Source organism: Artemia sp. Qi Xiang Cuo, chromosome 17 (genome assembly GCF_049724085.1).
Source record: "Artemia sp. Qi Xiang Cuo chromosome 17, ASM4972408v1, whole genome shotgun sequence".
Lineage (NCBI taxonomy): Eukaryota > Metazoa > Arthropoda > Branchiopoda > Anostraca > Artemiidae > Artemia > Artemia sp. Qi Xiang Cuo.
The window spans coordinates 25,722,413-25,745,250 of NC_142810.1; the positions used below are offsets into that span (position 1 = coordinate 25,722,413).

Genomic DNA, 22,838 nt, shown 5'->3' on the forward strand with positions numbered 1-22,838 from the left:
ACACACACACAGATACGAAACACACAAAGAGACAACACACACATACACAGAGCTGACTCATACACTCATACTGAGAGATATCCAAAAAGTTGCATTTATCTTGGGTCCCTTAGAGTTGTATGTACCACTAAGTGAACAAATATCACCGCACATTTTTGGTCATTTCTCTTTTTGTGACTCTGGGTCTGTGTCGGGTCTCTGCATTTCGCGTCTCTATGTGTTTGTCACCTCTGTGGGTGTGTCGTCTTCGTTTTTATGTCTTCTCTGTATTTTTGTCGTCTCTATGTGCGTGTGTCGTCTCTTTGTGTGTTTCGTATCCGTGTGTGTGTCGACTCTTTGTGTGTGTTGTCTCTGTGTGTGTGTCTTATCTGTGTGTGCGTGTATTCTCTCTTTGTATGTCGTCTCTGTGTGTTTTGCGTCTCTGTGTGTGTGTCGTCTCTATGTGTAAGTCGTCACTTTGAGTGTGTCGTCTCTGTGTGGGTGTTGTTTCTGTGTGTGTGTTGTCTCTATGTGTGTGTCGTCTCTATGTGTGTTTCGTATCTGTGTGTGTGTGTCGTCTCTTTATGTGTGTTGTCTCTGTGTGCGTGTTGTGTCTATGCTTGTTGTCTTTGTGTGTTTGTGTCGTCTGTGCGTGTGTCGTCTCTATGTGTGTTTCGTCTCTGTGTGTGTGTGTGTCATCTCTGTGTGTGTGTCGTCTCTGTGTGTGTTTGTCGTTTCTGTGTGTGTGTCTCGTCTCTCTGTGTGTGTTGTCTCTGTGTGTGTATCGTCTTTGTGCGTGTGTCGTCTCTGTGTGTGTTTCGTCTCTGTGTGTGTTTGTGTGTCATCTCTGTGTGTTTGTCGTCTGTGTGTGTGTTTCGTCTCTGTGTGTGTGTATTCTCTCTGTGTGAGTGTGTGTGTGTCGTCTGTGTGTGTGTGTCGTCTCTGTGCGTGTGTCGTCGCTATGTGTGTGTCGTCTCTATATGTGTGTTGTCTGTGTGTTTGCGTGTCGTGTCTGTGCCTGTGTCGTCTCTGTGTGTGTGTGTCGTCTCTGTGCGTGTGTCGTTTCTATGTGTGTGTGTGTCGCCTCTCTGGTTGTGTATCGTCTCTGTGCGTGCGTCGTCTCTATGTGTGTTTCGGGTCTGTGTGCGTGTCGTCTCTGTGCATGTGTCTTCTCTCTGTGTGTTGTCGTCTCTGTGTGTGTGTGGTCTCTTTGCTTGTGTCGTCACTATGTGCGTGTTGTCTCTGTGTGTGTGTGTGTGTGTGTTGTCTCTGTGTGCGTGTCGTCTCTGTGCTTGTTGTCTTTGTGTGTGTGTCGTCTCTGTGTGTGTGTGTCGTCTCTGTGAGTGTGTCGTCTCTGTGCGTGTGTTGTCTCTGTGTGTGTTGTCTTTGTGTGTGTGTGTGTCGTCTCTGTATGTTTTTCATCTCTATGTGTGTGTTGCCTCTGTGTATGTGTGGTCTCTTTGTTTGTGTGCGTGTCTCGTCTCTATATTTGTTTCGTCCCTGTGTGTGTGTGTCATCTCTGTGTGTGTATCGTGTCTGTGTGTGTGTGTGTCATCTCTGTGCATTTGTCTTATGTCGGTGCGTTGTCGTCTCTGTGTGTGTGTCGTATCTGTGCGTGTGTCTTCGCTATGTGTGTGTCATCTCTGTGTGTGTGTGTTTTCTCTATTTGCGTGTCGTCTCTGTTCGTGTGTCTTTTTTGTGTGTGTTGTCGTCTCTGTGTGTGCGTGTCGTTTCTGTGCGTGTGTCGTCGCTATGTGTGTGTGCGTCTGTGTGTGTGTGTGTGTGTGTCTGTGTGTGTGTGTGTGTGTGTGTGTTGTCTCTGTGTGCGTGTTGTCTCTGTGCTTGTTGTGTTTGTGTGTGTGTCGTCTCTGTGCGTGTATCGTCTCTATGTGTGTTTCGTATCTGTGTTTGTGTGTCGTCTCTGTGAGTGTGTCGTCTCTGTGTGTGTGTTGTCTCTGTGTTTGTTGTCTTTGTATGTGTGTGTCGTCTATGTTTTTGTGTCTTTTCTGTGTGTTTGTCATCTCTATGTGTGTGTCGCCTCTGTGTATGTGTCGTCTCGGTATGTGTTTCGTCTCTGTGTGTGTATCGTCTCCTTGTCTGTGTTGTCTCTATGTGCGTGTCGTTTCTGTGTGTTTGTCCTCTCTGTGTGTGAGTCGTCTCTTTGTGTCTGTCGTCTCTTTGTGTCTGTCGTCTCTGTGTGTTTGTCCTCTCTGTGTATGAGTCAGCTCTGTGTATGTGTGTGTCGTCTCTGTGCGTGTGTCATCTCTTTGTGTTTTTGGTATCTGTGTGTGTGTCGTCTCTTTGTGTGTGTTGTCTCTGTGTGTTTGTAATCTCTGTGTGTGTGTTTCGTCTCTTTATGTGTTTCGTCTCTGTGTGTTTGTCGTCTCTGTGCATGTCTCTTTTCTATGTATAAATCGTCTCTTTGTGTGTGTCCTCTCTGTGTGTGTGTGTCCTTTCTGTGTATGTGGCGTCTCTGTGTGTGTCTCGTCTCTGTATGTGTTTAGCCTCTGTGTGTGTGTTGTATTTGTGTGTGTGCCGTCTCTGTGCGTTTGTTGTCTCTCTGCGTATTTCATCTCTGTGTGTGTGTCGTATCTGTGTGTGGACACTTTTCTGTCATTGCCCCATCTCCCCAAAAACACTTTTCAGAAATTTCTTGTTAAAACTTTATTTTCAACTAATTTACCCGGGTTTTCAAAAAGCAATTCGTGCCACAGTATCGCCAGTATCGCCACAGTCCTCGCCCCATCTCCCCAAAAACACTTTTCAGAAATTTCTTGTTAAAACTTTATTTTCAAGTCATTCATTTGGGTTTTTCACAAGAAATTCGTGCCACAGTACTGAACTATAACTAGTCTAAGACACGCTTTTGTCATCGCCCCATCTCCCCAAAAACACTTTTCAGACAATTCTTGTTAAAAATTTATTTTCAACTAATTCACCCGGGTTTTTGAAAAGCAATTCATGACAGAGTACAGCATTATAACTAGTCTAAGACATCCACACTGTCTTTACCTCAACCCCCGAAAAACGCTATTCAGACCTATCTGGTAAAAATTGTTATTTCAAGTAATTCATTTGGTATTTTTTCAAGCAATTTGTATTATAATGCAGACCAATCACTAGTCTGAGAAAACCACTCTGTCATCATCCCATCCCCCCAAAAACAATTTTCAGACATTTCTCGTTAAAAAATTTCATTTCAAGTCATTCATTTGGGTTTTTAAAAAGGAATTCGTGCCACAGTACAGAACTATAACTACTCTAAGACACGCTTATGTCCTTGACCCATCCCCCCAGAAACAATTTTTAGGCATTTCTCGCCAAAACTTTATTTTCAAGTCATTCATTTGTGTTTATCACAAGCGATTCTTATCATAGTAGTGAGCATAAACTTGTCAAAGACATCCTTCCGTCCTCGGCCTACTCAGCGAACAAACTTTTGAGAAATTTCTTGTTAAAAATTTATTTTCAACTAATTCACTCGGGTTTTCAAAAAGCAATTCATGCCAGAGTACAGCACTATAACTAGTCTAAGACATCCACTCTGTCATCGCCCCATCTCCCAAAAAATACTTTTCAGACATTTCTTGTTAAAAATTTTATTTCAAGTCATTCATTTGGGTTTTTCGCAAGCAATTCGTGCCACAGTACAGCACTATAACTAGTCTAAGACATCCACTCTGTCATCGCCCCATCTCCCAAAAAAATACTTTTAAGACATTTCTTGTTAAAAATTTTATTTCAAGTCATTCATTTGGGTTTTTCACAAGCAATTCGTGCCACAGTACTGAACTATAACTAGTCTAAGACACGCTTCTGTCATCGCCCTATCTCCCCGAAAACACTTTTCAGACATTTCTTGTTAAAAATTTATTTTCAACTAATTCACCCGGGTTTTCGAAAAGCAATTCATGCCAGAGTACAGCACTATAACTAGTCTAAGACATTCACTTAGTAATCGCCCCATCTCCCAAAAAATACTTTTCAGACATTTCTTGTTAAAAAATTTTTTCAAGTCATTCATTTGGGTTTTTTGCAAGCAATTCGTGCCACAGCACAGTACTATCACTAGTCTGAGACATCCAATCTGTCATCGCCCCATCCCTCCAAAAACAATTTTTAGACATTTCTCGTTAAAAATTTTATTTCAAGTCATTCATTTGGGTTTTTCAAAGGGAATTTTTGCCGCAGTACAGAATTATAACTACTCTAAGACACGCGGATGTCCTTGCCCCATACCCCCAAAAACACTTTTTAGGCATTTCTTGTTAAAACTTTATTTTCAAGTCATTAATTTGGGTTTTTCACAAGCAATTCGTGCCACAGTACAGCACTATAACTAGTCTAAGACATCCACTCTGTCATCGCCCCATCTCCCAAAAAATACTTTTCAGAAAATTCTTGTTAAAAATTTTATTTCAAGTCATTAATTTGGGTTTTTCACAAGCAGTTCGTGCCACAGTACAGCACTATAACTAGTCTAAGACATCCACTCTGTCATCGCCCCATCTCCCAAAAAAATACTTTTCAGACATTTCTCGTTAAAAATTTTATTTCAAGTCATTCATTTGGGTTTTCACAAGCAATTCGTGCCAAAGTACTGAACTATAACTAGTCTAAGACACCCTATCTCAATTGTCACCGCTACTATCCTAAGGTCCTGCTGAAGCTAGCTTCGAATATTGAACTTTTTAAAAGTAAAATACCACAAAAAGGTGTTTTTCAAAAACTAGGGTGCAAATAAAATCTATCTCTCAATTGTCGCCGCTTTTGTCCTAAGCTCCTGCTGAAGATAGCTTCGAATATTGAACTTTGTATTTTTTAAAAGTATAAATGCCACAAAAAGGTATTTTTCAAAAACTAGGAGGCAATTAATCCTTATCCCTCAATTGTCACCGGTACTATCCTAAGCTTCTGCTGAAGCTATGTCAACTCATAAGACCATTTTATCATCGTTAACCGTTTCCAAAGATTGATATTGTTCCAAATTTATAATAAATAAGGTATGAATTAATATGCTCTTCAGGGTTACCTTAACTGCTAATCACTTTAACTTTTTTTTTCTCCATCTTCAATTCACAAATGTTATCTAGCTCTTTTTCCCTATTATTCAAATAAGATCGTTCATATAGTCCATTTCGCGAATCCCTTACCCCTTTTTGCAAATGTCAATCAAACAATTCTGATTGTAACATCCAATTCTTTTTAATAACAAACTACTCTCGAGTTAAGGAAATTAACCACGTGTAGAGGTCCCATAGAATAACATTGGAAGGCCACGTGAGAAGATACTCACTCTCTTTGAAAAGGTGTAGAGCTTCCATAGAAATATTTTCCTATAGCTTCCATAGAAATGTAAGGCCATGTGAGAGGATACTCACTCTCTTTGAAAAGGTCTAGAGCTTCCATAGAAATGTTTTATAGCTTCCATAGAATAGCATGGTAATTTCTATAGCTTCCATAGAAGTATAAGTTAGCACTTTACTCTCATCTGATCGGAAATTAAAAGTTCTAGTGCCCTTTTTAAGTGGCCAAAACGATTGGAGGGCAACTTGGCCCCCTCCCGCGCTCATTTTTTTCCGAAGTCACCCAATCAAAATTTCAAGATAGCCATTTTGTTCAGCATTTTCAAAAATCTAATAAATATGTCCTTAAGAATAACATAATCCCCCACAGTTCCCGGGGGAAGGGCTGCAAGTTATGAACTTTCCCCATTGTGTACATATAGACACATATAGTATTTGTAAATGGGAAGTATACAGACGTTTCAGGAGAGATTTTTTTCTGGTGAGGGAGGGGTCAGGGGAGGATCTTTTCATGGAAAATGTTTCCGTGGGGGAAGGGACATTTTTATGAAGGGGACACCGGATTTACCAGCATCATTTAAAAAACGATCAGTAATTAAATAAAAAAACAAGTTTTTTTCAACTGAAAGTAAGGAGCAACATTAAAACTTAAAACAAACAGAAATTATTAAGTATATGAAAAGGTTTGCCCCCTAGTCAATACCTCGCCCTTTACGCTAAAGTTTTTTTTAGTACTTTCAAAAGAGCTATCTATTCTAATTAACCCGCCTTTGTGATTCAGGGGTTTGTGATTCGAACAAAATTCGAACTTTAGCGTAAAGAGCGAGGTACTGACTAGGGGCTAACTCCCTAATATACGTAATAAAAACATAAAAATATAAAAGTTCGTTACGTAACTTAATTCGTAAGTTACGTCAGAACAAAATTTCGAGAATGCCATTTAGCCAAAATAATAAAATTAATATGCAAATTTCGTTTTAATTATTCATGTACGGTGAGCCAAAATCAAAGCTGCATTAATTCAAAAACGTTCAGAAATTAAATAAAAAAATAAGTTTTTTAACTGAAAGTAAGGAGCGACATTAAAACTTAAAACGAACAGAAATTAATCCGTATATGAAAGAGGCTGTCCCCTCCTCAACACCTCGCTCTTTACGCTAAAGTTTGACTCTTTCACACAACTTTTTTTTTTAAACAATGAAAAACTTTAGCATAAAGAACGAGGCGCTGAGGAGGGGACAGCCCCTTTCATATACGGATTAATTTCTGTTCGTTTTAAGTTTTAATGTCGTTCCTTACTTTCAGTTAAAAAAAACTTGTTTTTTTTTTATTTTTCTAGAAGGCCTGGGTGCCTCTGGAAGCACAGGAGGAACAAAGGTAAGGTCTGTGTTGACTCAGGTATTTGATTGAGCAAAGTAAAGCAGAAAATATGAGAGTTTCTATTTTTACCTAATCCCTCCCCCCCCCCCCGGGAAAACAGTTTTGTCCTTACTAGCTTTGTTTTCAAGCACGGTAGGTGAAACAGGAATAGTGTTGAAATAATTATTAAATATATCTCTTTCACTCTCTTTCTTTCTCCCCCTCTCCCTAATTTTCTCTCTCTCTTTCTCTCTCCCTCTCTCTCTCCCTCTTTTGAATTCAAGATAAATAGTAAATCTTTGACTTTGTATAGAAGAATGAATGCTAAAAGCTACACAAGGGAGTATATGAGAACTAATTATAGAGTTAGAAAAAATAGTGAAACTATATGATAAGTTCATGGATAGACAAATCAGACCTTAGGTCAAACTTCTTGGAATCTAAACAGTTATTTTTAATCTGCTAAGCATTAAAGTACTTCGTAATATTAGAATATTTGTGGACTTTTGTTGCAAACAGTTCACTAGACGTACTATCTAAGTAACTAAAGCCAGTCCACAGACACTAAAATACTAGCTTTTTCTTATCTGAAGACTTTCAGAACTTGGGATATTTTTGAATTCAGGAACGACTTACAACTCCAATCAAATTCAAGGCGAGTCAACTCAAATGCCTTAGCTATGATGGCCCTGAGTCAAATTTCTAGCAATAACGCTTTAAAGTTGTTAGCCAGAACTAAAGCACAATTTTCAGTTTTCACTAAACAATTTTCTTGTATTCTTTTTGTATTTTCTTCCTCTTCATTACAAATGAGGCACTTGCAGGAAGTCCCCTCGCTTATTATTTTAATTTTCTTCTCGACTTATTTAATAGTGATAAGTATAACAGACAAAATTACTTACATTATGGCAAAACAAATGAGTGAATACTCAATCGCACAAGGGAAGAGGAATGGGCTTGCATTTTGAACCACTGATCCCATGAGGTCTGTTCTTTGGCATTCTAGATTATAGCCGCGCTTTTTCCTCACATGGGGCAGGTTAAAGTAGTCTGAAACATATTTTAGGCTCAAGTATATGGGAGAAATTAAAAATCATACATTAAGCGACAATTGTTTACATTGGCAGCAATTCAAGCACAATAGACGGCTAGACAATGAGAAATTCACCTCTTGCAGTTTTAATTTTTTTTTGATGAATCAGTTTTTCTGATAACATTTTTTAAACCCCGCTAGAGTATATATCCTCTAATAATTGACGTTAGAGTCAAGGCCGTATCCAAGGGATGGGGCTGGTGGGTTTGCCCCCCCCCCCCGAAGTGTTTGTTTGACTCGTAAAAACGTAACAAAAATGAATACTAAAAAAATTGATTTAAAAGTTTTTTATCCTCTCTCCCGAAAAAATCCTTTTGTAACCCCCCCCCCCCCTCGAAGACCAATCCTGGATACGACCCTGGTTAGAGCATACCACATCACTAAAAATCAAATACCACTCTGCTACCGATGCAAAACATTAAATTTGTAACACTTAAGCTTAAAAAAAAGCTTATTAAGCTTATTTTAAAAAAAATATTATTGCGATTTATGTTTATTGGAAAGATATCTTGGCTTCGAAAACTTTGTTTTCCTGGGAATATTGCTGAATCTATAACATACAAAAGTTGTATGGTAACTTAATAAATTTACAAAACTTAAATGTGTTGCAGAATTAGAGTAAACAAAAATTTTGTATAGTACAAAGGATCTTTTTGTCTTTATAGTGTGAAGAATGAGGAAAGCCATTTTCCTAAAGACGTTAATGACTAGCCTTTATAGCCTTCTTGAATTTAAAATTAAATAAAAATAAAATTGAAAATAAAACCATTTAAACCTAAAAATACCTGCTTTTGTTCTTTTTGGCATAAAACTAACTCCTAGCTTGGAGCACAGCAGTAAAAAGAAAGAAAGAAGGGAGATGATAGAAGCATTCATAAGTAAGTGAATGAGCCAAACTGTGTTTTGAGCTGGACTGAGTTTGTTTAGTAATATTAGTAATTTAATTTTAGTAGAGCTGTCTACATTATCCAAACAGGTCTTGTTTCTAATAGCAGGAGACAATACTAATTTCGCTAATGTTGGGTTTTTAATAAATTCCGACGTGGTGTATGATGTAAAATGTCAATCTGTCTTTCTGTCGTACTGAGTAAGCTTTTAATCAGTGGCACTAATTCATGAAAATGTTGGGGGAATATGCCTTTTTAAAATCAAGAAGGGGTATTCTTTTCAGTGAAAATAACTAAGAAAGATATTTTTGAGTGGGATTACCAAAGAAAGGTATTTTTTGGAATCTAGGGAGGGGGGGCCAATTCCATCCTCTGTCATCCCCATCTCCAATTGGTGCCACTACCTTTTTTACAATTTGGATTTTGACAAGGCATTCTGGAAGCTCTTTCGTGCTCTCGTTTTGTGGGAAACTGGGGGGAGAAAATAAAGTAGTTTTTCGTAACTATACAAACTATGAGGTTAGAATATAATACGCAAATATTAAATTCCTCCATAGATAGCGCTGCAGGTAAACTTAAAGACATTCTTCTGGTAGTATTTGCTTAAGCCTGCTAGGCATGGAAACAAAGGGTAATGTAAAAAAAAACCTATCCCATTTTGAATTCAGCATAAAAATCTGCACCAGAAAAAAAAATATGAAAACCTTTAAAACGGCAACTGTGCACATCAAAGGGGCTATAGAAAGAACGACGAGTTTCCGAAAATATGTACTTGAAAAAACTTGTGATTGAAAATTATAATTTTAAAAGGAGAATTTTAACTATATTATTGAAATAACCTTAAATAATTGTACCAGAAATACTGTGCCAAATATAAAATTATATTCGACTTTCAATTAATTAGATTGCCCGAAAACTGAATGAAGATAACACTTTCACTATTTTCTGCATGAAAGGTGTGCATGTTAGACAAATTCAATATTAAATTGAAATAAAAAAAAACTTTGAACATCATTTAGTATATTTTTAGATGCAAAAAGTTTAAATATTGTATTTTCATTGTATGATTTTTCTACTAAGAACTAAGCTTGATCGACATCTTGTCGCTTCTAAATAATTGAAGATGGCACTTAATTTTAAACCAGCTCAAATTCACTATCATTTGTGTTGCATCAGTAATTGAGACCGTCCAGGATATAGACCACGAGACTTATGTTGGCTACCCTGAATGTAGCTCAGCCAAATTTAGGACATTTTTAAGTCAAATCTTGGCCCAAGGTCTACTTCTATTTCCAACTCTAGGCAAAGCTAAATATCGGAAATTTATATATATCTTCTGTGCCTAGAAAGGTGAGCTAGAACCGAGCGTGTTGATGCACAATAAGTATAATTGACATGCTCAGTGCTCTCAGATTCAATGAAAAAGTGACGAGAAGTGATACATGTTCCCTGAAAACTTGCAGAAATCACTTAGTTTATTGCAAACCATTTCACATCAGTTGGTTCTACCCAAAATTATTCTAGGGCGAAATTCTCTTTGATTGTTCCAAATCGTAATTGGCTTGACTCCCCCAAAAATTCTTTCAAATTTCAACTAGACCTGACAATACTTGTCTTCCATACATAAAAAAAGGAAAAAAAGTATATGGCTGACAATTTGTAATTTAAAAATAAATACTTTGATTATAATTTAGATCTCTTCTCCCTTATCCTGCTTTCTTCTGCAATTTAAGGTAATTGTATATTTTATATTTTTTGCTTGCATATTAAATTTTGTTAAATGGATGCATTTCAATTCAACTGCCAATTGAGCTTACCTGAGTCATCATAAGTATGATTGAAACTATCAATATGCAACTCAACATACAGCATAATTTCATGTTTTGTTTCCTGAATGATTACGTTAAACCAAACGCATAAATTTGTCGCAACAACGTGCATTAGCCCGAAACTTTTGAATGATGGACTACGTCTTTGAAATGTCTGAAAAATAAATTTACGCTTCTTAATTAATTTCATCCCCAAAGGTCAAAATGACTAGTTCTCAATTTCTTTCGTAGTAAAACTAATATACAATTGTTGTTCTAATATAAGCTAAATTTAATTTTGAAATCTAATAAAAAAATTTACACATTTGAACAAGTAAAATCTTCATAAACAAAGAAGGGGAGGAGGGAAAAAACTCTTACAACTAGTTTCAGGGATCCCTACCCCTAGAAATTAATCCCAAAAGTAACTGGTTCTAACTCAGTTACTTCAACGTGAAAACAAAAGTCTCAAAGGTTTCTTTTCTTTTCAGATTAATTAAAAAAACCTTTTCCACAAATTAAGTTTTTCAAAAAAAAATAAAGAACTCCATTAAACAAAAAATGGGCAAAAATAAAATCAAATATTCTACCAAGCGGGAAATTGCCACAAATCAGCATCGATAAATAAATGAAACCCAAAAAGAACGGAAATTACAATAAATAACCGAGTCGAACTCAAAACGAGCAAAAATTAACACAAGTTGGGCTCAAAACCCTATGCCTTCTCAAGGCCAGAAGATAATTTGCACTTTAGTGAAAAAAATACAAATGAATGGGCATTGTCAGTTTAATATACATATACTGATATTTAGTAATCAAAATGTTAATATTATTTGATTTATTAAAGTTATGAAAGTAAAAACAATTATATTTTTTCAGTAGAGTGAAAATTATGTTCTGGCCTTGGGAAGGCATAGGGGTTTTGAGCCATACTTATGTTAATTTCTGCTCGTTTTGAGTTCGACTCGGTTATTTATTGTAATTTCTGTTCGTTTTGGGTTTCAGTTATTTATCGATGCTGATTTGTGGTAGTTTCCTGCTTGGTAGATTATTTGATTTTATTTTTGCTCATTTTTGGTTTAATGAAGTTCTTTACTTTTCTTTGAAAAAATTATTTTGTGGAAAAGTTTTTTTAATTAATGTCTGTTCGTTTTATATTGACATAGTCTTTTTAGGGAAATAGGAAATAATACTTTAAATCTTTCCGTTTTTTTTAAGACGTTATAGTTTGGCCTGCTATTTGTATGCTGGAGCAGAATTTTCAGCAATTTTTAACAAAATACATCCTTTTAAACATCTGGACACAAATAGTAGTATTTAAATTAGTTTCATACCTCCTCTAGTTGACCTGAAATGGAAAACTTGATACAATTCTCAATAAAATCTGTTTACTTTCTTTGATAGCTTGGATACACTTACGCTACTTTGATTTGTTAAATTTTAATTTAAATTTTAAGAGCAGATGTAGCCCCGAAAGTTTGAACATAATACCCTCAGTCGCTCTTGGGATGCTGCTGAGATGCCTTGTTGGGAATTAGCATTAACACAGTGCATTTTGATTTATTCTTAAGTCAACATATAGTTTAAAAACATAATGGGCAAATGAAAGAGTGGGCGTGGGAGGGGGAATAGTTGCCCTCCAATCACTTTCGACTATTAAAAAGGGCATCAGCCCTTCTATTTTCAGTCGATTAAGCCTTTTTTGTAGTTCCCACGACAACTCCTTCGATACGAAGTGCCCTGGTCTAAACAACAACAACAAAATAAAACATTATACCCACATCGATCTTTGCTATAAGAATGTCAAGCCTTCCAATCACTTTCGACTATTAAAAAGGGCACTAGGCCTTTCGATTTCCAATCGAATGGGCCCTTTTTGAAACGACAATGCTTTCTATAAACATCTTATATACTCTCAAGGCATAAATTACAACCCTTACCCTAAGGGCTATTAGGGTATTTGTCATCCTCTAAGACTTAATTTCCAGAGCTTTCACCTACGTTAAACAAAATGGCTATCTCAAAATTTTGACTGGATGTGTTTGGAGAAATAGTGGACGTGAGACAGGCGTTAGTCACTCTTCAATCACTTTCAACTATTATAACTGGCACTAGCTCTTTCAATTTCCAAGCATATCAGCCCTTTTGAAGTTTCTACGACAACACTTTCAACAAAAACATTATATGCCCCCAGGCCAAAACTTACAACCTTTGCCCTGAGGGGGGGGGGCCTTGTCATTCTCAAAAACCTAATTTCCAGGACTTTCTACTACGTTGAACAAATTGGATATCTGAAAATTTTGATTGGATGTGTTTGGAGGAATGGTGGGTGTAAGAGGGGCGTTAGTTAGCCTCCAATCACTTTTGACAATTAAAAAGGCACTAGCCCTCTCAATTTCCAATTGAATTAGCCCCTTTTGAAGTTTTATTACGACTCTATCTATAAAAACCTTATATGCCCCCAGGGCATAACTTACAACCTTTACCCTGGGGGCTCTGGGGGGTTTGTCATCCTCAAATACATAATTTCCAGAACTTCCAACTACGTTGAACAAAATGGCTATCTCTAAACTTTGATTAAATGTTTTTGGGAAAATCGTGGGCGTGAGAGGGGGTTAATTACTCTCTACTCACTTTCGACTATTAAAAAGGGAAATTTCAGTTTCCAATCAAATGAGCCCTTTTTGAAACTTCTACAAAAACTTTCTATATAATCCTTATATACCCCCAGGACATAACTTACAACTATTGCCCTGAGGGCTCTGAGGGGGTTATCATCCTAAAAGACCTAATTTCCAGAACTTTCAACTACGTTGAACAAAATGGATATTTAAAAATTTTGATTGGATATGTTTGGGGAAATGCTGGGCGTGAGATGGGCGTTAGTCACTCTACAATCACTTTCAACTATTAAAAAAGGCACTAGCCCTTTCAATTTTCAATTGAATGAGCCTCCTTGAAGTTTCTACGACAACGCTTTCAATAAAGAGCTTATATGACCCCAGTGCATGACTTACAACCCTTGCCCTGAGGGCTTGGGGAGAGGGGTTGTCATCCTTAAAAACCTAATTTCCAAAACTTTCAACTACGTTAAATAAAATGGCTATAAAAAATTTTTGATTAGATGTGTTTGCGGAAAAAGTGGGCGTAAGAAGGGGGGGGGGTTAGTTGACCTCAAATCACTTTCGACTATTAAAAAGGGCACCAGCCCTTTGAATTTCAAATTGAATGAGCCTTTTTTGAAGTTTGTACGACAAGCCTTCTATAAAAACCTTATATACCCCCAGGGCATAAATTATAACCTTTGCCCTAAAGACTGTGAGGGGGAATGTCCTTCTCAAAGGTATAATTTCCTGAATTTTAAACAGCGTGGAACAAAATGGCTACCTCAAAATGTTGATTGGATGTGTTTGGGGAAATGGTGGGCGTGGAAGGGGTGTTAGTTGCATTCCAATCACTTTCGACTATTAAAAAGGGCACTAGCCCTTTTAATATCCAATCAACTGAATCCCTTTTGAAGTTTCTACGACAACGCGTTCCATGAAAACCATATATGCCCCCAGGGCATAACTTACAACCCTTGCCCTGAGGGCTGTGGGGGGTTGTCATCTTCAAAGACCTAATTCCCAGAACTTAAAACCACGTTGAATAAAACGGCTATCTTAAAATTGTGATTGGATGTTTTTGGGGAAAAGTTTGGCGTGAGAGGGGGGTGAGTTACCCTCCAATTACTTTCGACTATTAAAAAGGGCACTAGCCCTTTGAATTTCCAATCGAATGAGCCGTTTTTAAAGTTTCTACGACAACACTTTCTACAAAAAACCTTATATACCCCCAGGGCATAACTTACAACCCTTGCCCTGAGGGTTGTGGGGGAGTGACCTCCTCAAAAACATATTTTCTATAAATCAACTACGCTCAACAAAATGGCTTATTCAAAATTTTGATTGGATGTGTGTCGGAAAAAGGTGGGCGTGGAAGGGGTGTTAGTTGAATTCCAATCACTTTCTACTATTGAAAAGGGCACAAGCCACTCCAATTTCCAATTGAATGAGCCCTTTTCGAAGTTTCTACGACAACTTTTTCGATATGAAGTGCCCTGACCTAAAGGAAAAAAAATAAATAATTAATACATTGTGCCAACATCGTTCTGATATGCCCCCAGGGAATAAATTAAAGCCCTTGCCCTATATATATATATATATATATATATATATATATATATATATATATATATATATATATATATATATATATATATATATATATATATATATATATATATATATATATATATATATATATATATATATATATATATATATATATATATATATATATATATATATATATATATATATATATATATATATATATATTGGGCTTAGGATTTTGACATAGATAACGCCATTGCCAAAAAAAAACAAAAAATATCAGTTTGTATCAAGAAAAACCAAACAATTTTCAAAACCTCAAAACACCTCCCTCGACAATTTGCTAACATACACTCACGTCTGATGTTGTCGGTTTATTCTGGCGCTGAATAAAAATTAATTTAAAAAACTTTTTCCACAAAATAAGTGTTTCAAAGAAAAGTAAAGAACTCCATTAAGCCAAAAATGAACAGAAATAAAATCGAATAATCAACCAAGCGTGAAACTACCAGAAATCAGCATCGATAAATAACTGAAACACAAAACGAACAGAAATTACAATAGATAACCGAGTCAAACTCAAAAAGAGCAGAAATTAACATGATTAGGGCTCAAAACCTTATACCTTCCCAAGGCCAGAACAAAATTTGCACTTTACTGAAAAAATATAAATATTTTTACTTTTATAACTTTAATAAATCAAATAATATTAACATTTTGATTACTAAATATCAGTATATGCATATTAAACTGACAGTCACATTCATTTGTACTTTTTTCAGTAAATTGCAAATTATGTGAAGTACCATTAGTTAAAATGCCATAAATTATGTAAAGTGCAGTAAAGTGCTGTTACAAGATGGCTATCTCAAAATTGTGATTGGATGTGTTTGGGGAAATGGTGGGCGTGAGAGCGTTACTTGGCCTCCAATCAATATCGACTATTAAAAAGAGCACTAGCAGTTTTAATTTCCAATCGAATGATTCCTTTTTGAAGTTTCTACGACAATGCTTTCTATAAAAAAAAAACTTATATGCCCCCAGGTCATAACTTACAACCTTTGCCCTAAGGGCTGTGGGGAGAGAGTCAACCTCAAACACATAATTTCCGGACTTTTTAAATACGTCGAACAAAATGGCTATCTCAAAATTTTGATTGGATGTGTTTGGGGAAATGGTGGGTGCGAGAAGGGGGTTAGTTATCCTCCAATCACTTTCTACTATTAAAAAGGGCACAAGCCTTTCTAATTTTCAATTGAATGAGCCCTTTTTTAAGTTTCTACAACATAACCATCCATAAGAACCTTATAGGCCCCCAGGTCATAACTGACATTCCTTGCTCCGAGGGCTCTGAGGGGGTTATCATCCTCAAAGACCTAATTTCGAAAACTTTTAACTACGTTGAACAAAATGGCTATCTATAAAATTTCATTGGATGTTTTTGGGGAAAAGGTGGGCGTGAGAGGGGGGTTAGTTGCCCGCTAGTCACTTTTGACTATTAAAAAGGGTATTAGCCCTTTGAATTTCCAATCAAATGGGCCCCTTTTCAAGTTTCTGTGACAAAGCTTTCAATGAAAACCTTATATGCCAGAGCATAACTTACAGCTCTTACCCTGAGGGCTGTGGGGGGAGCGTCATCCTCAATATATAGTTTCCGGACCTTTCAACTACTTTAAATAAAATGGCTATCTAAAAATTTTGATTGGACGTGTCTGGATAAATGGTGGGCGTGGAAGGGGTGTTAGTTGCCTTCCAATCACTTTCGACTATTAAAAATGGCACTAGCCATTTCAATTTCCAATCAAATGAGCCCTTTTTTAAGTTTCTACGACAACGCTTTCTATAAAAACCTTTTTGCCTAAAAACCTTCGCTTACAACCCTTGCCCTGTGGACTGTTGGGGGGGGGCTGTCATTCACAAAGAAATGAATTCCAGAACGTTCAACTACGGTGAAAAAATGGATATATAAAAATTTTTATTGGATGTGTTTGGGGAAATAGTGAACGTGAGAGGGGGGGTGTCCGGGGAGTGTCCTTCTCAAAAACATAATTTTTATCTGGAAATCAACTACGTTGAACAAAATGGCTATCTCAAAATTTTGATTGGATGTGTTTGGGGAAAAGGTGGGCGTGAGAGGGGGGGGGGTACTTAACCTCTAATCACTTTCGTCTATTAAAAAGGGCACTAGCCCTTTGAATTTCCAATCAAATGAGCCATTTTTGAAGTTTCTACGACAAAGCATTCTCTAAAAGCCTTCTATTCCCCAGGGCATAACTGACAACCCTTGCCGTGAGGGCTGTGGGGGCAGTACTCCACAAAAACATAATTTACATCTGGAAGAGGTGTTATTTGCCTTCCTATCACTTTCGACTATTAAAAAGGACACTAGCCATTTCAATTTCCAGTCAAAGGAATCATTTTTTAAGTTTCTAAGACAACACTTTCTATAAAAACCTTATATGTCCCAAGGGTATAACTTACAACCCTTGCCCTGAGGACTGTGGGAAGGGGGTGTTGTCATCCTCAAGGAACTAATTTCCAGAACTTTCAACTCCGTTGAACAAAATGGCTATCGCAAAATTTTGATTGGATGCGTTTGGGGAAAAGGTGGGTGTGAGAGGGGGGTTAGTTGCCCTCCAATCACTTTCGACTATTAAAAAGGGCAATAGCCCTTTGAATTTCCAATCGAATGAGCCCTTTTTGAAGTTTCTACGACAAAGCATTCCTAAAAACCTTATATGCCCCCAGGGCATAACTTCCAACCCTTGCCCTGAGGGCTGTCGGGAAGTTTCCTTCTCAAAAACATAATTTTTATCTGGAAATCAACTACGTTGAACAAAATGGCTATCTCAAAATTTTGATTGGATGTGTTTGGGGAAAAGGTGGGCGTGCGCGGGGGGGGGGGAGTTACCCTCCAATCACTTTCTTCTATTAAAAAGGGCACTAACCCTTTGAATTTCCAATCAAATGAGCCATTTTTGAAGTTTCTACGACAAAGCATTCTATAAAAGCCTTGTATTCCCCAGGGCATAACTGACAACCCTTGCCCTGAGGGCTGTGGGGGCAGTACTCCTCAAAACATTATTTACATCTGGAAATCAACTACTGTTAACAAAACGGCTATCTCAAAATTTTGATTAGATGCATTTGGGGGAATGGTGGGCATCGAAGGGATGTTAGTCACCTTCCAATCATTTTCGACTATTAAAAACGGCACTGGCCATTCTGAATTCCAATCGAATGAGCCCTTTTCTACGTCAAATCCTTCAGTGTGTTGTGTGTTTGCTTGGATGTGTTCGGATAAATGGTGGGGGTGGAAGAGGTGTTAGTTGCCTTCCTATCACTTGCGACTATTAAAAAGGACACTAGCCATTTCAATTTCCAATCAAAGGAACCATTTTTTAAGTTTCTAAGACAACACTTTCTATAAAAACCTTATATGTCCCAAGGGTATAACGTACAACCCTTGCCCTGAGGACTGTGGGAAGGGGGTGTTGTCATCCTCAAAGAACTAATTTCCAGAATTTTCAACGACGTTGAACAAAATGGCTATCGCAAAATTTTGATTGGTTGTGTTTGGGGAAAAGGTGGGCGTGAGAGGAGGGTTAGTTGCCCTCCAATCAATTTCGACTATTAAAAAGGGCAATAGCCCTTTGAATTTCCAATCGAATGAGCCCTTTTTGAAGTTTCTACGACAAAGCATTCCTAAAAACCTTATATGCCTCCAGGGCATAACTTACAACCCTTGCCCTGAGGGCTGTGGGGGAGTGTCCTTCTCAAAAACATATTTTTTATTTGGAAATCAACTACGCTGAACAAAATGGCCATCTAAAAATTTTGATTGGATGTGTGTGGGGAAATGGTGGGAGTGGAAGCGGTGTTAGTTGCCTTCCAATCACTTTCGACTATTAAAAAGGGCACAAGCCTTTCTAATTTTCAATTGAATGAACCCTTTTTTAAGTCTCTAAAACATCACCATCTATTAAAACCTTATATGCCCCCAGGGCATAACTAACAACCCTTGCTCCGAGGGCTCTGAGGGGGTTATCATCCTCAAAGACCTAATTTCCAAAACTTTTAACTACGTTGAGCCAAATGGCCATCTAAAAAATTTGATTGGATGTGTTTGGGGAAAAGTTAGGCGTGAGAGGGGGGTTACTTGCCCGCTAATCACTTTCGACTATTAAAAGGGCATTAGCCCTTTAAATTTCCAATCGAATGGGCCCTTTTTTAAGTTTCTACGACAAAGGTTTCAATAAAAACCTTATATGCCAGGGCATAACTTACAGCCCTTACCTTGAGGGCTATGGGGGGAGCGTCATCCTCAATATATAGTTTCCGGACCTTTCAACTACTTTAAATAAAATGGCTATCTAAAAATTTTGATTGGACGTGTTTGGATAAATGGTGGGCGTGGAAGAGGTGTTAGTTGCCTTCCAATCACTTTCGATTATTAAAAAGGGCACTAGCCATTTCAATTTCCAATCAACTGAGCCCTTTTTGAAGTTTCTACGACAACGCTTTCTATAAAAACCTTATATGCCCCAAGGGCATATTTTACAACCCTTGCCCTGTGGATTGTCGGGTGCGGGGGGTGTCATCCTAAAAGACCTTATTTCCAAGACTTTCAACTACGTTGAACTAAATGGCTATCTCAAAATTTTGATTGGATGTGTTTGGGGAAAAGTTGGGCGTGAGAGGGGGGGGGGTAGTTGCCCTCATATAACTTTCGACTATTAAAAAGGGCACTAGCCCTTTGAATTTCCGATCAAATGAGCCCTTTTTGAAGTTTCTACGACAAAGCATTCTATAAAAACCTTATATGCCCCAGGGCATAACTGACAACCCTTGCCCTGAGGGCTGTGGGGGCAGTCCTCCTCAAAAACATAATTTACATCTGGAAATCAACTACGGTTAACAAAACGGCTATCTCAAAATTTTGATTAGATGCGTTTGGAGAAATGGTGGGCGTGGAAGGGGTGTTAGTTGCCTTCCAATCACTTTCGACTATTAAAATGGGCACAAGCCCTTCCAATTTTCAATCGAATGAGCCTTTTTTGAACTTTCTACAACATCACTATCTATAAAAACCTTATATGCACCCAGGGCATAACTTACAATCCTTGCTCCGAGGGCTCTGAGGGGGTTATCATCCTAAAAGACCTAATGTCTAAAACTTTAACTACGTTGAACCAAATGACTATCTAAAAAATTTGATTGGATATGTTTGTCGAAAAGATTGGTGTAAGAGGAGGGTTAGTTGCCCTCTAATCACTTTCGACTATTAAAAAGGGCATTAGCCCTTTGAATTTCCAATCGAATGGGCCCTTTTTTATGTTTCTATGACAAAGCTTTCAATAAAATCTTATATGCCAGGGCATAACTTACAGCCCTTACCTTGAGGGCTATGGGGGGATCGTCATCCTCAATATATAGTTTCCAGACCTTTCAACTGCTTTAAATAAAATCGCTATCTCAAAATTTTGGTTGGATGTGTTTGGATACATGGTGGGCGGGGGAGGGGTGTTAGTTGCCTCTCAATCAATTTCAACTACTAAAAATGGCACTAGCAATTTCAATTTCCAATCAAATGAGCTCTTTTTGAATTTTCTACGACAACACTTTCTATAAAAACCTTATACACCCCAAGGGCTTATTTTACAACCCTAGCCCTGTGGATTGTCGGGGGGGGGGGGTGTCATCCTCAAATACCTTGTTTCCAGAACTTTCAACTACGTTGAACAAAATGGGTATCTCAAAATTTTGATTGGATGTGTTTGGGGAAAAGGTGGGCTTGAGAGGGGGGGGGGGGGTAGTTGCCCTCAAATTACTTTCGACTATTAAAAAGGGCACTAGCCCTTTGAATTTCTGATCAAATGAGCCCTTTTTGAAGTTTCTACGACAAAGCATTCTATAAAAACCTTATATGCCCCAGGGCATAACTGACAACCCTTGCCCTGAGGGCTGTGGGGGCAGTCCTCCTCAAAAAAATAATTTACATCTGGAAATCAACTACGGTGAACAAAACGGCTATTTCAAAATTTTGATTAGATGCGTTTGGAGAAATGGTGGGCGTGGAAGGGATGTTAGTTGCCTTCCAATCAATTTCGACTATTAAAAAGGGCACTGGCCATTCTAATTTCCAATCGAATGAGTCCTTTTAGAAGTTTCTACGACAAATCCTTCAGTGTGTTTTGTGTTTGATTGGATGTGTTCAGATAAATGGTGGACGTGGAAGAGGTGTTAGTTGCCTTCCTATCACTTTCGACTATTAAAAAGGGCACTAGCTATTTCAATTTCCAATCAAAGGAGCCCTTTTTTAAGCTTCTACGACAACACTTTCTATAAATACCTTATACGTCCCAAGGGTATAACTTACAACCGTTGCCCTGAGGACTGTGGGGGGGGGGGTGTTATCATCCTCAAATAACTAATTTCCAGAACTTTCAACTACAGTGAACAAAATGGCTATCCCAAAATTTTTATTGGATGTGTTGGGAGAAAATGTGGGTGTGAGAGGAGGGCTAGTTGCCCTCCAATCACTTTCGGTTATTATAAAGGGCACTAGCCCTTTAAATTTCCAATCGAATGAGCCCTTTTTGAAGTTTCTACGACAAAGCATTCTATTGACAAAGCATTCCTAAAAACCTTATATGCCCCCAGGGAATAACTTCCAACCCTTGCCCTGAGGGCTGTCGGGGAGTGTCCTTCTCAAAAACATAATTTTTATCTGGAAATCAACTACGCTCAACAAAATGGCTATCTCAAAATTTTGATTGGATGTGTTTGGGAAAATAGTGGGCTTGGAAGGGCACTAGCCATTCCAATTTTCAATCGAATGAACAGTTTTCCAAGTTTCTATGACAACTTCGAAACGAAGTGCCCTGGTCTAAAGGAAAAAAAAGAAGATAAATAATACATTTCACCAACATCGCTCTTTACTTAGGCAGCGCGATTGCGCTGCTCATGATAAAATGAAGGATAAAGGAGGGGATTGTATTGAAAGGTTCTTTCTTTTACATGAGTGCCATCATTTGTGGCACTGGGCTGGTCAAAAGGGGCCAGTGTGGCAACAATATTTTACTTAGTAAATGTGGCAGTGCTTCCATTTCTACTCTATTTTAGAGTAGACTACTTTATTTTGAATGTTTCTCCTCTAATATTTTTAGACCTACTTTAATACTTTATTTCTACTCTAAATTTGGATTTTCCATTTTTTTCCATGCCGAGCCAATGAATTTTTGTTACGGAAATAGGAATTTTGGATACAACGGCGGGATTTCGGCAAAACCGATTGAAAAACGGTTTTGTTGGACTTGGATAGACCCGCGAAATTTGAATCATAACAACCAACATGGAAAGACCGACGTGATAGACAAATACAAATAGAAGCACCTATGCACATTTACAGTCAAATAGACAGAACAATAGACAGTAAGAAATAATCGGTTTTTATTAAGGCTTCCTTTACTGCATCTTTACCAAACTAATATAGCTGATTATGTCTTCAATGAGCACGCAGCCTACAAGTTTGGCTCTAGTGTTTCTGCATGTTGAGTTTATTTGAATTCTTGGATGATTTTGTGTCGATTGTCTCATACCTTCTTAGCTTACTTATAGCAGAAGCATGAATTCAAAATAAGACTTTGAATTAAGGATTAATTGGTGTTTTTTCTTAACTTAAAAGATATTGTTATATCATGAAACAGCCAAGTTGTTTGAGTTTAGCCTTAAGATATCTTATTTCTTTCAGTTTATACTCTTTGGGGGGCGGGGGCGGGGGGGGGAAGTTGAGATGGCCTCTGAAGATCCTAAGTGAGCAACCCCCTTTGCTCCATGGCAAATGACGTCCCTGACCTCTATCTTAGTATTCCTTTCTCTTTTGAGTAAAAAGTCAAGTAGGAAAGAACAAGTCACCATAAATAGAACATGAAACTCAGAGAGGAGAGTCATGTATAGCCAGTCTGTTCTAAGAATGTATTTGGGTCTAAGAATGCATTTAAATAGAACATATGCTTTTGTTTTTACAGCATATTATAGTTTGCTAATTTATGTTCATCAAGAGTAGGATAAACATATTGCAATGCACTTTCAAAAATATTGGTAACCGTGCAGAGCATGAAAGAAATTTTTTTTCTGATAGAAACATAAATAGTTTGTCTCTGTATGGTGACTTGTGGCCCACCCTGTTGAACTAAGCTAAAGTTTATTTTCCATGAAAAAACTAAGTCAATAATGTATAGTATTTTGGC

General features: G+C 37.6%; 1 protein-coding gene across 2 annotated transcripts in view; it reads right to left on the minus strand.

Moving 5' to 3' along the window:
- The window catches only part of LOC148942048 (proton channel OtopLc-like), a 111,486-nt gene that overhangs the window by 39,898 nt on the left and 48,750 nt on the right, over positions 1-22,838 (minus strand). For both annotated transcript variants that reach the window (XM_089103511.1, XM_089103510.1), the window contains exons 7-8: positions 10,442-10,607; positions 7,547-7,694 (exon numbers count right to left, since the gene is read on the minus strand). In XM_089103511.1, the coding sequence (XP_088959637.1) occupies positions 7,547-7,694; positions 10,442-10,607 (314 nt within the window). The remainder of the gene's footprint in view (positions 1-7,546; positions 7,695-10,441; positions 10,608-22,838) is intronic.